The sequence below is a fragment of the Plectropomus leopardus genome, chromosome 10, assembly GCF_026936395.1.
Source record: "Plectropomus leopardus strain MGB_pleo_1.0 chromosome 10, ASM2693639v1, whole genome shotgun sequence".
In the NCBI taxonomy this organism is placed as follows: domain Eukaryota; kingdom Metazoa; phylum Chordata; class Actinopteri; order Perciformes; family Serranidae; genus Plectropomus; species Plectropomus leopardus.
The window spans coordinates 32,566,384-32,581,856 of record NC_142185.1 but is presented as its reverse complement, the minus strand read 5'-3'; the positions used below and the strand labels follow the sequence as shown (position 1 = coordinate 32,581,856).

General features: G+C 38.8%; 1 protein-coding gene across 25 annotated transcripts in view; it reads left to right on the top strand.

Moving 5' to 3' along the window:
• The window catches only part of neb (nebulin), a 90,080-nt gene that overhangs the window by 34,315 nt on the left and 40,292 nt on the right, over positions 1–15,473 (top strand). For 23 of the 25 annotated variants that reach the window (XM_088083623.1, XM_088083624.1, XM_088083637.1 and 20 more), the window contains 29 exons: positions 91–198; positions 285–596; positions 701–904; positions 1,062–1,166; positions 1,313–1,420; positions 2,581–2,892; positions 2,997–3,200; positions 3,347–3,451; positions 4,682–4,789; positions 4,902–5,213; positions 5,296–5,499; positions 6,380–6,484; positions 6,602–6,709; positions 6,811–7,122; positions 7,628–7,831; positions 7,998–8,102; positions 8,982–9,089; positions 9,194–9,505; positions 10,634–10,837; positions 10,942–11,046; positions 12,014–12,121; positions 12,218–12,529; positions 13,139–13,243; positions 13,407–13,505; positions 13,816–13,917; positions 14,032–14,139; positions 14,242–14,556; positions 14,893–14,997; positions 15,323–15,427. In XM_088083623.1, coding sequence (XP_087939749.1) covers positions 91–198; positions 285–596; positions 701–904; positions 1,062–1,166; positions 1,313–1,420; positions 2,581–2,892; positions 2,997–3,200; positions 3,347–3,451; positions 4,682–4,789; positions 4,902–5,213; positions 5,296–5,499; positions 6,380–6,484; positions 6,602–6,709; positions 6,811–7,122; positions 7,628–7,831; positions 7,998–8,102; positions 8,982–9,089; positions 9,194–9,505; positions 10,634–10,837; positions 10,942–11,046; positions 12,014–12,121; positions 12,218–12,529; positions 13,139–13,243; positions 13,407–13,505; positions 13,816–13,917; positions 14,032–14,139; positions 14,242–14,556; positions 14,893–14,997; positions 15,323–15,427 — 5,004 coding nt within the window. The remainder of the gene's footprint in view (positions 1–90; positions 199–284; positions 597–700; positions 905–1,061; positions 1,167–1,312; positions 1,421–2,580; positions 2,893–2,996; positions 3,201–3,346; positions 3,452–4,681; positions 4,790–4,901; positions 5,214–5,295; positions 5,500–6,379; positions 6,485–6,601; positions 6,710–6,810; positions 7,123–7,627; positions 7,832–7,997; positions 8,103–8,981; positions 9,090–9,193; positions 9,506–10,633; positions 10,838–10,941; positions 11,047–12,013; positions 12,122–12,217; positions 12,530–13,138; positions 13,244–13,406; positions 13,506–13,815; positions 13,918–14,031; positions 14,140–14,241; positions 14,557–14,892; positions 14,998–15,322; positions 15,428–15,473) is intronic. The other 2 variants (XM_088083643.1, XM_088083644.1) reach the window with 2 other exon arrangements.

Genomic DNA, 15,473 nt, shown 5'->3' with positions numbered 1-15,473 from the left:
GTCATAAGTAGGTGTAAATACCTCTCAGTCGTACTTAGAAAGAGAAAAAGCATGTACTAATGTCTCTGGGGTATTTGTCTTTCATTACAGAAAAAGTACAAGCAGGCACATGAAGACGCCAAGAAAAAGGGATATGACATGCGTAATGATGCCATATCCATCATTGCAGCCAGGGCCTCCAGGGACATTGCCAGTGATGTAAGATGTTGGATTTTAACATTGAGAAACAGTAACATTATATTAATTACGGTGCATGTAACCATGGATTTTTGTTTTTCTTCAAGTACAAATACAAGACAGGATACCGCAAGCAGGTCGGCCACCACATTGGTGCTCGCTGCATCCAGGACGACCCTCTGCTCATGCTGGCTCTGAACTCAGCCAAGATTGCCAGTGATGCTCTCTACAAGAAGGACTTCAACAAGTCCAAGACCAAGTTCCACCTGCCAGTGGACATGCTGGCCTTCGAACTGGCCAAGAAGAACCAGATTCAGGTCAACCACGCCAACTACATCACCCGCCTCCACAACTGGACTTGCCTGCCAGACTCCAATGATGTCGTCCAGGCCAGACATGCGTATGACATAATGAGTGATGTGAGTATGAATCCTTACAGTGGAAAGTTTTCATGTTTACAGCTGTATATTTTTCACGTGTTGATACATCTTTAACTTTAATAATGTCTTTTTGTTCTGTCCAGGCTGTGTACAAGGAGGATTTCAAGACGTTGCAGGGTGTTGGATGGGTGCCTATAGGTTCAATTGATGTTGAGAAGGCAAAGGCAGCTGCTGCAGCTCTGGCTGAGAGAGGGTACCGTCAACACCCAAGCAACTTCAAATTCAAACTCACCACTGAAGACATTCCCATGGTGCTGGCTAAGGCCAACGCTCAGGTTATGAACAAGGTATGAAATCATGTTCAAATAATCATTTTGTATATTATCAAACAATTAAATCGACTTCATATGGATATGATAAGGAAATGACTTAATCATCAGAATGCTTACTTTCAGAGTTCATAACGGAAATAAATTCTCGTATTCTTGTTTTCTATGACTGCAGAAAGCATACGTTGAAGCCTGGGACAATGAAAAGTCGAAGATCCACATCATGCCTGACGCTATGGATGTTCTTCTGGCCAAAGCAAACAACATTAACTACAGCTATGTAAGTGGAGAATTTAAAAGTTATGTTGGGAGAGCTAGCTGTGTATATAGATTATTTTCAATTGCTCCATATGAAATTTAACAAATGTGATATTATGTAAAACTTTATGCATTGAACCTCTCTGAATTGATTGCATTTGTTTACAGAAACTGTACAAGCAGGCAAATGAAGAAGCCAAGAAGAAGGGCTACGATTTGCGCAATGATGCCATTTCCGTCATTGCAGCCAAGAAGGCCAGGAGTATTGCCAGTGATGTAAGTGTTTCATGTCACATATATAATGAAAAGTAAAAAGTTAATGTAAATCATTATTATTATAAATGTGCTATGCATTTTACCCTGTGCAATTATTTTTAGTTTGCTAAAAGATTATTGTAAAGGAATAATTTTATTTTACCCCTTTATTTTACATGGCACTTTTACCAAACATTTCAATTCAGTTTTAAATGAATATTTTTATTTATCTAGCACCAAATCTTAACAAAAGCTATCTCAGGATACTTTTCAGGTGTAGCAGGTCTAGGTCATACTCTAATTTATACTTTAATTCACAGAGATCCAACAACTGAAATGGTAATTCTCACAAAGAGCAAGCATGTTATGAGTCAGTGGCAAAGAAAAACTTCCTTTTAAGAGGCAGAGACCTCAAGTAGAAATCAGACTCTTTGATGGTCAGCCCTCTGGCAAGAGAGAGGAGAAACAAAGATGCACAGTAACAACAATAATAACACGAATAACTGTACTGACAGAAGAGATATGAGTATTAACAATTACAGTAGTATATATATTAAAGAATAATAATTCTAGTAGCAATAATAGCAGTTATAACAGCAGTAATGATAACAGAAGTATGACTAATAATAATAATAAAAGTAGCAGTGGGCATCAACGGCATAACGGCAGCAAGTGCTGCCACAATCTAAGAAAATTACATGGCAAGAAAGCCTAATGACTCCTGGGAAGAGGCCAAATTAGTAACATGCTTTATTGCAGCATGAGAGAAAAGAGGAGAGAAGAGGAAAGTGCAACAAAGACTGTCCCCCAGTAGTTGAGGCCTACATATCAGTCTCACTAGGGGCTGGTTTAAAGCAAGCCTGAGCCAGCCCTAAATATAAGCTTTAATAAAGAGGAAAGTCTTGAGAAAAAGAGGAGCTAGGTTTATCTTAGGAAGTCCCCCAGCCGACTACAGTTATAGCAGCCTTACAAGGGGCTTATTCAAGGCAAGTCTGAGCCAGCCCCAACTATAAGCTTTATCAAAGAGCAAGGTCTTGAGCCTACTTTAAACTGTGGAGATGGTGTCTACCTCTTGAACCAAAACTGGAAGATGGTTCCACAGGAGAGAGGCTTGATAGATGAAGGCTCTGGTTCCCATTCTACTGTTATTCTAATCAATAATTATTTCATTTTTTTTCCAGTACAAGTACCATGAAGGATACCGCAAGCAGGTTGGCCACCACATTGGTGCTCGCTGCGTCCAGGACGACCCTCTGCTCATGCTGGCTCTGAACTCAGCCAAGATTGCCAGTGATGCTCTCTACAAGAAAGACTTCAACAAGTCCAAGACCAAGTTTAACCTACCAGTGGACATGCTGGCCTTCGAACTGGCCAAGAAGAACCAGATTCAGGTCAACCACGCCAACTACATCACCCGCCTCCACAACTGGACTTGCCTGCCAGACTCCAATGATGTCGTCCAGGCCAGAAAGGCATATGACCTGCAGAGTGATGTGAGTGTAACTCCCCGTGCTGATTGGTTTCTTTCAGTCTTGATTTCATTTTCATGCCACCAAGTATGTCTGGAATTTAATTTTGCATTACTGTTTATCCACAGGCTGTCTACAAAGCTGATCTGAAGTGGCTCCAGGGCCTGGGCTGGGTCCCCATAGGTTCCCTTGATGTGGAGAAAGCCAAGAAGGCTGCAGAAGTCTTGAGTGAGAGGAAGTACCGCCAGCACCCCAGCACGGTTCCCTTCACCAGCACCACAGATGCCATTAACATTGTGCTGGCAAAAAACAACGCTCTGACCATGAACAAGGTTAGAATTTATGGTTTTATTTGGCAAAGTACAAATGTATTTCGGTGTGAAAGTGCCTATAGTACATAATGGGTATGTTGATAAACAGTGGGATCTCCGAGTCAATAGAATCAAGTTACATTGTAATTATTTGCGGTTTGTTCCAGCATCTCTACACTGAGGCATGGGAGAAGGAAAAGACCAAGCTGCACATCAAACCTGACACTCCTGAGATCATCCTCTCTCAGCAGAATGCTATCAACGTGAGCAGGGTAAGTATAATGATAAGATGGTCCCTGCACATGTTATACTGAAAAGCTTTTCAGAATTAAAGGTGTAGTATGTAAGATTTAGGGGCATCTATTGACAGACATGGAATATTATGTAACAGTTATGTTTTCATTAGAGAGTAATTACCCGAAAAATAAGAATCTTGTTTTTGTTTCCTTAGAATTAGATGTCTACATACGGAGCAGGTCTTCTTTCACAGAGTCCGTCATGTTGTTTTTGCAATAGCCCACAACAAATAATCCATACACTGGGTCTGGATAGCAAAGGCCCCCAGGAACACAGCTTAGCACTGACTCCATTTTTTCTCAGTGTACATTGGTGGTGTTGCAGCGAAAAATCCCCTGTGGCCCAAAAAGCATTTTCCTTATAGACTATAATTATAAAAGAGACGTCTGTTAGACTGTAAACAGGACACCACAAACTGCAAACAAGGTCAATTATGACTCTTTCTATTACGAATCTTTGATCAATGGAGATTTTATATTTGTAAAAGTTTTCTGGAGCCAAGAAAAGCAATTTAGAGAAACACCAAGTCAAGTTGAAAAAAAGAGGGAGAGGTTAGACTTGTTTTTTCTTATTTTGGACTTGATGCCCATGCATTTTTAAATTACAATCTTCATTGGGGCATGGAAAGACAAGTGGCAGCTCACAAATATACCAAGACTGATGTCAGGTGCCAGGCAAACAGAGTAGCACTAGATAATTGCTACAATTGCAATCAATAAATATAAGACATCCCTCTGTCCTGAGACCCTCACAGCAGATAAGTCAAAGCCCCCCCCCCAAAAAAAAATCTTTAACGGGGAAAACATGACAGAAACCTCAGGAAGACCAACTGAGGAAGAATCCCTCTTCCAAGAGGGACAGACATGCAATAGATGTCCTGTGTACAAAACAGATCAACATAATAAAATTATTGTAATAAAAATGACAATATAACCACTGCGCATATTCAGCGAGCCACATATCAGGGAATTAAACCTACCAGCTAGTAACCATTTTTGGTGTATGTGCCAGAAAAGCAATGGACTCAATAGGCGCCATCCGTTTGAGATCGTCGTCCACTGAATCTTCAGTTGGTTGCAGTCTGCCAAATCACAGAATCACATAGATGCCTCTAAATTCTACACACTAGACCTTTGATTGCCATAATTTTACCTCTAATTGTCAAAACTGTTAACTTAACTTTTCATATCTATCTTACTTTTCAGAAACTCTACAGACAAGGTTTTGAGGCGATGATCAACAAAGGTTATTTCCTCCCTGGGGATGCAATCTCCGTCAAGTCTGCTAAAGCCTCCAGAGACATCGTCAGCGATGTGAGTGACTCATACTGTTCCGAACATGTTACATGATTAGCTTGCTGGTATTCAACATAATGTGAGAGGTGTTGCAGTTATAACATGAAACATTTTCTGCTGATATCATCAGTACAAGTACAAGACAGGATACCGCAGGCAGGTCGGCCACCACATCGGTGCTCGCTCCGTCCAGGACGACCCTCTGATCATGCTGGCTCTAAACTCAGCTAAGATCGCCAGTGACGCTCTGTACAAGAAGGACTTCAACAAGTCCAAGACGAAGTTCCACCTGCCAGTGGACATGCTGAATCTTGAGCTGGCCAAGAAATGTCAGATTCAGGTCAACGATTTCAACTACAGAACTCACCTGCACCAGTGGACATGTCTGCCAGACTCCAATGACGTTGTCCAGGCCAGGAAAGCCTACGACCTTCAGAGTGATGTGAGTCCTCCTGTGGCATGTTCAACATATCTCAGCATATACCAACTTGACTTGCTTTACATGTATGTGCTTTTCCAAACAGGCCGTATACAAGGCTGACATGGATGAGGTCATAGGCGTAGGATGGGTCCCCATCGGTTCAATTGATGTGATGAAGGCCAAAAATGCTGCAAAAATTCTCAGCGAGAAAAACTACAGGGTGAAACTCGACGAACAGAAATACACGACCGACATGTCCTCCATACCCATGGTCTTAGCCAAAACAAATGCTGAAATCATTAACAAGGTAAAGGATATCACATCCCTCTTTTACAACGTTTTTGCATTTTTGTTCCATCTTTTCCTGTGGGGTGGTGCATGACAAATTTTAAGTATTTATGATAAGTTTTTATTTGTCCTTGGTTAACGATATTGTTTAAGAAAGTTGTAACAAACATCTCAAACTAATTTCTTAAGCCGTTCTACAGTCCCATGGATCCTTAAAAAGTCTTAAAAGGCATTGAATTCATTAAAGATTAGGCCATAATTGGTATTGAAATGTCTTAAATTAGTCTTTCATAAGTATTAAAAATGTTTGGGACATGGAAGGTCTGAATCCTTTTTTCTTGTGTTGCATTTTACTGTGTCAGAATAATTGGTAACATCTGTCTATCTATCTGTCTATCTATCTATCTATCTATCTATCTATCTATCTATCAATCTGTCTATCTATCAATCTGTCTATCTATCTATCTATCTATCTATCTATCTATCTATCTATCTATCTATCTATCTATCTATCTATCTATCTATCTATCTATCTATCTATCTATCTATCCATCTGTATTTTTTTAACATTTGGTCAAAATTGTCCATCATCACCGTTTTGGTTATTTTTTTTGTTTTGTTATGTCAGTTATTGTAAAATTGGTATTAAATTTCATTCAGAATGGCATTAAAAAGTTTAAGTCCTATTCCTTGAGCGTCACCTTATAGAGCAGGTGCACATTACATATGGGCATAAAATGAAGTATTTAAAGAGATACCCTAAGGACAGTGCTTGAGGTGAAATTATGCAACTTGTTTTTGTTTTTTGTTTTTTTTTAAAGAAAATGTTAAATAAATATAATTCATGCAACTGACTGGTTTTTACTATTCATGTATTTTTTTTTCTTCTCTCACCACAGAAAAACTACATTGCCGCCTGGGAGGCTGACAAGATTAAGACCCACGTAACACCTGACCTTCCTGAGATTCTGCTTTCCAGAGCCAATGCTTACAACATCAGCCACGTATGTTTTGTCTGTTTTTACTTGAGCGAGCGACCTACATCCATAGTAATGAATATTAGTGTTACAGGCATCATGATTTTCAATTTCATAATGAATCTATTTTCATTTCTCCCTCAGAAAAATTACAGGGAAGGTGTTGAGGCGATGTTCAGAAAGGGCTATAACATGAAAGCCGACGCTATCTCTGTTATTGCCGCCAAACGTGGAAGAGAAATCATCAGTGATGTACGTAATGCACATTAAGATTTCTTTTTTGTTTGATATTGACTTGTGCTTATTTGTGCAGTATTCTGTTAATTATCACCTCAATGTTTCTCTTTGCACAGTACAAGTACAAGACAGGCTACCGTAAGCAGGTCGGCCACCACATCGGTGCCCTCAGCGTCAATGACGACCCTCTGATCGTGCTGGCTCTGAACTCAGGCAAGATCGCCAGTGACGTTCTGTACAAGAAGGACTTCAACAAGTCCAAGACCAAGTTCCACCTGCCAGTAGACATGCTGAATCTTGAGCTGGCCAAGAAATGCCAGATTCAGGTCAATGATTTCAACTACAGAACTCACCTGCACAACTGGACCTGTCTGCCGGACTCCAACGATGTGGTCCAGGCCAGAAAGGCGTACGACCTGCAGAGTGATGTGAGTAATAAGAAATTTTTTAGACTTTGTTTGGTGACGACTGCAACATGGTGTCTGTAACTCCTTAAAGAAGTCTTAAAATGTTTTAAATTAAAATTTTCTAACTAAATAGTCAATAAATAGTCATACATTTCAAATTTGTGATGTCTTAATTACCACAAACATTTTTTAAAAATTAAATGTATTCATGTGTAAGTTCTTTTTTCTTCTTCACAAAATTATTTAAATGTTTACTTAAGTATTTTTCAAATTGGACCCTTCTCTACCCATGATTTTGAAGTCACAAATTGGAACATTTTTTCAAAATGGAGTTTATATTCTGTATGGTGTGTCAGAAAAATAACTCCTTCTGAGTCTCTCGTTCCTTTTGGTAACAAAAATGACCTTGAAAAGGTCTTTAAAAGCTTTAAACTATAAGCGTCTGGCACCTGTTTTCCTTTTTTTAATTTTTGTTTTAAAAGAATCAATGTGACTCCTTTTTTTTTTCTCCCGCTGTGACTCGCAGGCTGTTTACAAGGCCGACATGGAATGGATCAAGGGAACAGGTTGGGTGCCAATTGGTTCGATTGATGTGGAGAAAGCCAAGAAAGCAGCAGAGATCCTGAGCGACAGGAAGTACCGTCAGCATCCCAGCAATTTCAAATTCACTGCCAACACAACTGACATACCATATGCCCTCGCTCAGGCCAATGCCCATACCATGGACAAGGTACATAGCACATGTTTGTTTTTTTTAATATGCTGAAAGTGTTATAACAAATATTTGGCTAAATGTTTTTATTTGACACTAAAGGCAAAAGTTGTGTTTGCTAATAATAATAATCTTCCATGACTCGGATAAAGCCATGTCTCTCTTGTTAATCTGCTGTTTACAGAAAGCGTACACCGCTGCCTGGGATCAGGATAAGATCAACATTCACGTCATGCCTGACACCCCAGAGATCGTCCTGGCCCAGCAGAACAAACTCAACACCAGCCGGGTAATTAAGTGTCTCTTTATGTCGTAATGTAACTAATTAGTACAATTATAATATCAGTTACTTGCTTTTCATATCTTTATTAGTTAATTTTGCCAAAGTGTGAAGAATTTATGATTATGGAAAGTTATTGTTGACTTTTTAAGCACATTTAGTCTAAAGGAAGCTGTCTGCTCTATATGTACTGGTATTTGGTATTACTGGTGGAGTGCCAGTTTAAAACGTGCGTGTTGGGAACAGCGTGCTCGCTTGATTTGTGGTATCTGTTGCAGATTTTTTCAAGAACAACTCATTCCAACAACTTCATTCTCAACACTTCCCTTAAATGGTGCAAGTGCATCAAAATAATTTATAAATGTTGACACAAAATCATGACTATTTGTTATGTTTTTTAAACTAGAAGGATTTTCAAGCTAAATTTATCAACAACCGCTTGCGTATCTTCTCTCTAACAGATTTTTCTAAGAGTGAATTAAATATTTGGGGACATTTTAATATATAAGAGTGAATTTATTGAATTGTAATTTTGAAATTATGAAAAAGACATTTTTTTTACAAACTTAATATTTCAGTATAACCAAAAGGAGACCATTGACATGTGAAGTAATTTTTGAGACACTACACTTTATGAGAGTAAAGTTATTCAATATTTTTATAAATTTTGTTTTAGTGTTGCATTTAACCAGGAATACTCCTATTGAGATTCAGAACCTATTTCACAATACACCTGCCAAGTACTGAAGTAAATTGGATGAACAGTTCTTGAAATATACTAAAGAGCAACAGACAGACTGACAGAGATTCCTCTCCTTATAGTTAGATGGTATACAGCTCACAGCATATATATCAGACGCCCTAACAGTCTTATTCTTGCTTCCCCAGAAATACTATCATGAAGGCTTCTGGGACACCATCAACAAAGGCTACTTCCTTCCCAAAGACGCAATTTCTGTTTTGGCCGCCAGAGCCTCCAGAGACATCGTCAGTGATGTAAGTGTCTTTATCTTTCTTCACAAGCTGAACTCTTCTGCAGCAATTTATAATTTCACTGCAATGATCCATATCATGAAAATATTTCCATCTCAAAATTTCAGTACAAATACAAAGCCGGTTTCCGCAAGCAATGCGGCCATCACATCGGTGCCCTCAGTGTTAAAGACGACCCGCTGATTATGTTGGCCGCCAACGCAGCCAGGATCTCCAGTGACAACATCTATAAGAAGGACTTCCACAAGACCAAGACCAAGTACAACCTGCCCGTGGACATGCTGACAATCGAACTGGCCAAGAAATGCCAGAATCAAGTCAACGACTTCAACTACAGAACTCACTTACACCAGTGGACCTGCCTGCCGGACTCCAACGATGTGGTCCAGGCCAGAAAGGTCTACGACCTACAGAGTGACGTAAGTAGTTCATGTGGAGTGAAATGGGCTTGTAGAGAGTTAATGAAGTAAAAGCAGATTATTTGGGGTTTGTTGTAAACTCTAAACTTACTCCTTTTTTATACACCGAAAAGTATCATTACCAAAACGGAGTTTGCCTTAACCCCCTATGGTACACACAATGATGCCAGTTGGTAAAAAATTTTTTATAATGTTGTTTTTTCATTAAATAGTCTAAGTCTAACATTCCAAATAAAATAGGAGAACAAAATAATAATAATAATAAAAAAAAGCAATCAATGCTCATCGGATATATTCAGTAAACAAACATAAGTATTTCATATCCGAAAAGGAGTACAAGGAAGTGAATACTTATAAAATCCTATCCCCGTTTTTCAATTTTATAAAAAAAAAAGTTTATTTTAAACATGAATATTCCTAATTTCTGCCCCAATATTAACCATACACACCTTGATCTAATCAAGTAAATATAATTTAAGGAAATTAAAAAGTCAGGTTAGGTTTTCATTAACATATGCCGATGCTTCAATTGTGAATCTGTTTTTTTCTCATGATTATAAAATGACAGTAAAAGGCCTTTTTAGACCATTTTTTGGAGAGTCAGAGTTGAACCGAGCAAAGAAAGCCCCAAAAACATGGCATCCAGAAAGTCATGTTCGTTTCTTCAGGGCCCTGGTTCTTTTTTTAAAGTACTGCCACACAGCTGAGGGGTGTTGGAGTCTGTATGTTTGTTAAATTGATCGTCTTATATTTTGGTCTTCAATTTCACTTTTTTTTTCCTGTATTTTATTGCATATATTGTATTTTTGTATAGTGTTACCACAAGTTTAGTAATCCTATGCTTGCTGTCTTAATTATTAAAACCTAAACGAGTATGCATTGCATCAACTTTACATTTTATACATGATGCAATATTTTATGCATTTGTCCTTATCAAATAAACAAGTAAATAATTAAAATAAATAGATTTTCAGTTCACTCCCAACATTTTGAACGTATAAATTTATCCAACAAAGTTAATGAAAATCTCCTCACCCATTTTTCTGAGACATCCTGCAGTCTGACAAATACACCAACAAGAACAACAACATAATGGTGTTGGGGTTAAAAATCATATTTGTTTTTTAGGCCGTCTACAAAGCTGATCTGGAGTGGCTGAGAGGATGCGGCTGGTCACCACAGGACTCTGTGGACGTCCTCAAAGTTAGACATGCTCAGACTATCATCAATGAAAGGCTGTACCGCCAGCCCCCGAGCACCGTGAAGTTCACCAGTGTGGTCGACCTCCCGGCTATTGTCTTGTCCAAGCAAAACGCTGACAACCTCAGTGGTGTGAGTATGAACACATTCTGGCGCATTAAATGTTCTCTTTAGCGGATTTAAAACACTAAATGTTTTGTGAAATTATTTTTTGTCTTTGTTTTTCTGTTTGACAGTGGAAATACAGGGAAGTCTGGGATAAGGACAAGCTCACCATTCACATACCACCCAACAACCCCGCCGCTGAACTGGCTAAGGCCAACGCTGTCAACATCAGCAATGTAAGTTTGGATTTTTACAAGCGCCGTAGCAGCCGTCTGCCTGTGTTGAAGTTCTTAAAACTTAACACAAATTGTATAAAGATTGTATAAAGTGTATAAAGATCTAGGGCCTCGTGCAGCAATGTTCTCTTAAATATTTTTCTATTTTCTCTTTATTTTCTGGTAAGAGAAAATATAATAGAATTCAACTCCAGATTCATCAAACGCTCCTAACCATCCAAATCTACTCTTACTCAGGTGTGCTCAATGCTGAATCCCACTTGATCATGAGTTTACTATTACTCATAGGTAACCCCTGCAATCTTATTTTTAAACTGGATTTTACATTTTTAAATTATTTAGTATTTAATTACATGTTATATGTCATCTCTCTACTCTTTTAATATAAATCTTTATCCTTTATTTTATTTTTATGTTTAATTGTTTTGTAAATGACTTTTAATTGCCTTGTTGTATGAAATGTGATATACAAACAAAGCTGCCTTGCCTATGATATGATGATATTTATAAAAATAGTGGAGTAAAAAGTGTAATATTTCCCTCAGAAGCGTAGTGGAGTAGAAGTGGAAAATGGGATGAGATTAAAATACTGAAGTTACTTAAAAATTCCTCACATTTGTACTCAATACTATCCCCTAATATATCCCCCCCTTTTTTTTTCCTCAAATGTAAAACTTGTTTTTTCTTGCACTATGCAACAATTTTTGGCCTGTGAACATGAGAGGTTTTTCTCTTAACTTAATCAGTGTGCTCTTGACCACTTGTACAATTTTCTCTCACCTAAGAGAAAAACAAAAAATTGGTGAATCCCAAAAATCAATTGGTACTAAGCAAAAATAAGAGAAAATTTGTTCATGTATCATTTTTTTGCCATAGGCCCGTAGTTTGTTACAATAATTTCTGTGAATTTGATCTGCTGACACTCTGTCATTCTGTCTTTTTGATCGTATTTTCTTGCTCTGTGCAGAAACTGTACACAAAGGCATGGGATGACCAGAAGGCCAAAGGCTACAATATCAAGGAGGATACTATTTCCGTGCTGAAGGCCAGGGCTTCCAGAGATATCATCAGCAACGTAAGAATGAAATCTAGATAAGATAACAACATAACAGATTCCTAAATGAGATACTTTCTGGCTCTTCATCAACATTTAATTTCTACTCTCTTTTAGTACAAGTACCATGAAGGATACCGTAAGCAGGTCGGCCACCACATCGGTGCTCGCTGCGTCCAGGACGACCCTCTGATCATGCTGGCAATGAACTCAGCCAAGATCGCCAGTGACGCTCTGTACAAGAAGGACTTCAACAAGGCCAAGACCAAGTTCCACCTGCCAGTGGACATGCTGAATCTTGAGCTGGCCAAGAAATGTCAGATTCAGGTCAACGATTTCAACTACAGAACTCACCTGCACCAGTGGACATGTCTGCCGGACTCCAACGATGTGGTCCAGGCCAGAAAGGCGTACGACCTGCAGAGTGATGTGAGCAATGAGACATATTCAGACTGTTTGGTGACGACTGCAACATGGTATCTGTAACTCCTTGAAAAGTCTTAAAATGTATCCAATTTATTTAAAAATAAATAAATAGCAGGCCTTGAAAATTAAATTAAATTTGTGAAGTCTTAACCCTTTAAATCCTGGATTGGCATTAGTTTTTTCATGTACTGTGTTCAAACAGCTTTGACAAGTATTTGAACCTTTAAAATGTCAACAAATTGGTTTGATTTCCTTCAAAAACAAGGAAAAAAATGGATTCAGCAACTCAACTGCAAATCAAATCAGTTAAGGGTGACCTGAAAATTGCCTTAAAAAAGAAAGAGAGAGAAAAAAAATATGGAAAATCATTAAATAACTTATATAATAGGCTTTTAAAAGTCACAATTAAAAAGAAAATACCAAAAAATTAGATACCCGCTGCAGCATTTTAGAATACCAATATATTTTATGGATATTGGTATCGGAACAACTCTAATATAAACTGCATACTTCTATTTTATCATTGTAACATTGTGATTATTGTCTGTATCCTGTTTATCTTTAATGTCATGAAAACATAAACATAAACACGTGTTTGTTTTTCCTCCACAGGCTGTGTACAAAGCTGATCTGGAGTGGTTGCGTGGATGTGGATGGATGCCACATGAGTCTGTGGAGGTTATGAAGGTGAAGAACGCGCAGAAGATCCTGGCTGATGTAAGTCTGACCACAATTTGACTTTTACTTGTGAAATCTCAGACATTCATATCCATTGGTTTTAAACATATCTATAAATGTATTTAAATCTGACAAAATGCATGCAAAGTAATTTGCAGAATTATTGTTCTCATATGTCTCACATATTCTCGCTGTTTTACAGAGAGGCTACCGTATCAAGTTGGATGAACAGCAGTTCATGGTTCCATCTGACAGAATCGACATTGTCCGTGCCAAGAATGCTGCTGAGGTCCTCAACGAGGTGAGGAGGACTCTACCACTATCCAGACATTGTTTGGAATTTTTTAGGGCAGCCACAGCCACTGTGTGGACGCAGCCACTGTGTGGACGCAGCCACTGTGTGGACGGTTGCTCAGTGATAAATGTGGCCATTAGCAGAACTTAAATGTCCGACAGCCAGCTCCAGTGCGGAAATGTCCGACAGCCCACCTTAGCATGGACATATCCAACAGCCCGTTCCAGCATATTATTATTAAAAAATAGTGCCAATAACAGTTTTTTAGGTTCTTTTTTTTTTTGGTAACTGAATTTTGACTTTGTCACCTGCTTAGGCCAAGTATCGTGAGGCCTGGCATAAGGACAAGACCAAGTACACACTTGTGGAGACTCCAGTTCTCGTCACGGCCAGAGAGGTGGCTAAGAACGTCCACCCGGTAAGATTTCTCCTCATGCTCAATTCAGTAGTGCCAAAGTTCTGCTCTGTTATTATCAGCTTGATCAGCAATGCATCGTCATAAACCTGTAATATCTGTTTTCATCTGTTGCAGCATCTGTACACCAAAGCTTGGGATTCGGTCAAAGCCACAGGTTACTTTATGCCTGGAGATGCCGTACCAATCAAGCAGTGCATCCACACGACCAAAGTGCAGAGTCAAGTGAGTAGTAGACAAAGTTGCATCCTTACATTAAAAGAATATGTAGCTGATTTAACTGAGAGCCTGGCGGTATTGAAATAATGATTTTTGTCTGTCCTGCAGCATAATTACCATGAAGGATACCGTAAGCAGGTTGGTCACCACATCGGAGCCCTCAGCGTCCAGGACGACCCTCTGCTCATGCTGGCTCTGAACTCAGCCAAGATTGCCAGTGACGCTCTGTACAAGAAGGACTTCAACAAGTCCAAGACCAAGTTCCGCCTGCCGGTGGACATGCTGCAGTTTGAACTGGCTAAGAAATGCCAGAGACAAGTCAATGATGACCTGTACAGAACCGGCCGCCTGCACCAGTGGACTTGTCTGCCAGACCAGAACGACGTCATCCAGGCCCGCAAGGCCTATGACCTCCAAAGTGATGTGAGTGTTAATCACACCAACCTAGGACGTCTTAATCATACCCATAGAATGAATTGTCTTAATAATTGGGCCTAGTATGTTTTATATTTTATTTGATTTTTTAACTCTTAGGGCCTGCTTTCATATTACACACACTCGTATCACTCTGCACACAAAATAAGTTAAAAAATATTATACATTTATATTATTTTCTACTTAAGTTGAGTTGATTTTTTTAACCAACCTCAGTTCTAATCATAAATATTAAATATTCATTAATTTTCAGAATTTTTACCCTTTGAATGCCAGGTTTTTGTCAGGATGCCACCATGTTTTTATCTTGCTTTCTGTCCTCAGAATGTGTACAAAGCTGATTTGGAGTGGCTCCGTGGCTGCGGCTGGATGGCAGCCGACTCTGTTGACCACGTTAAGGTCAAGAAGGCCCAGGAGATTCTCAATGAGGTATGTTTACTGTATTGCACTCAGTCTTTCATTCGGCTATTTTTCTTTCAGCACATTTTGCCGCCTTTTGTGTTGCTGGTTATGACAATGAATTTGTCAAGTTATTATTATAAGTTGTTATATTATTAGTTAACTGTGTCTTATAACGTGTCCTTGAGTGCTTTGAAAGGCGCCTATAAATAAGACTATTATAATTCTAATTATTCTAATTATTATTATTATGATAATTGTTTGTAGCAGTAGAAGTAGTAGTAGTAGTAGTAGTAGTAGTAGAAATACTAGTGTTTTGTTGAGTCTCACCTCAGTGTTGTGTTTTCACTTGCAGAGACTCTACAAGAAGAACGCCCAAGAATGCTTTGGAAAATTCACCCTGATTGTGGACCGCCCTGAAATTCTGTTGGCGAAGATGAACGCCGCCAACCTCAGTGACGTATGTAAAAAACCTCACATTTTTTCAATTTCAAGAAGCACAGAAC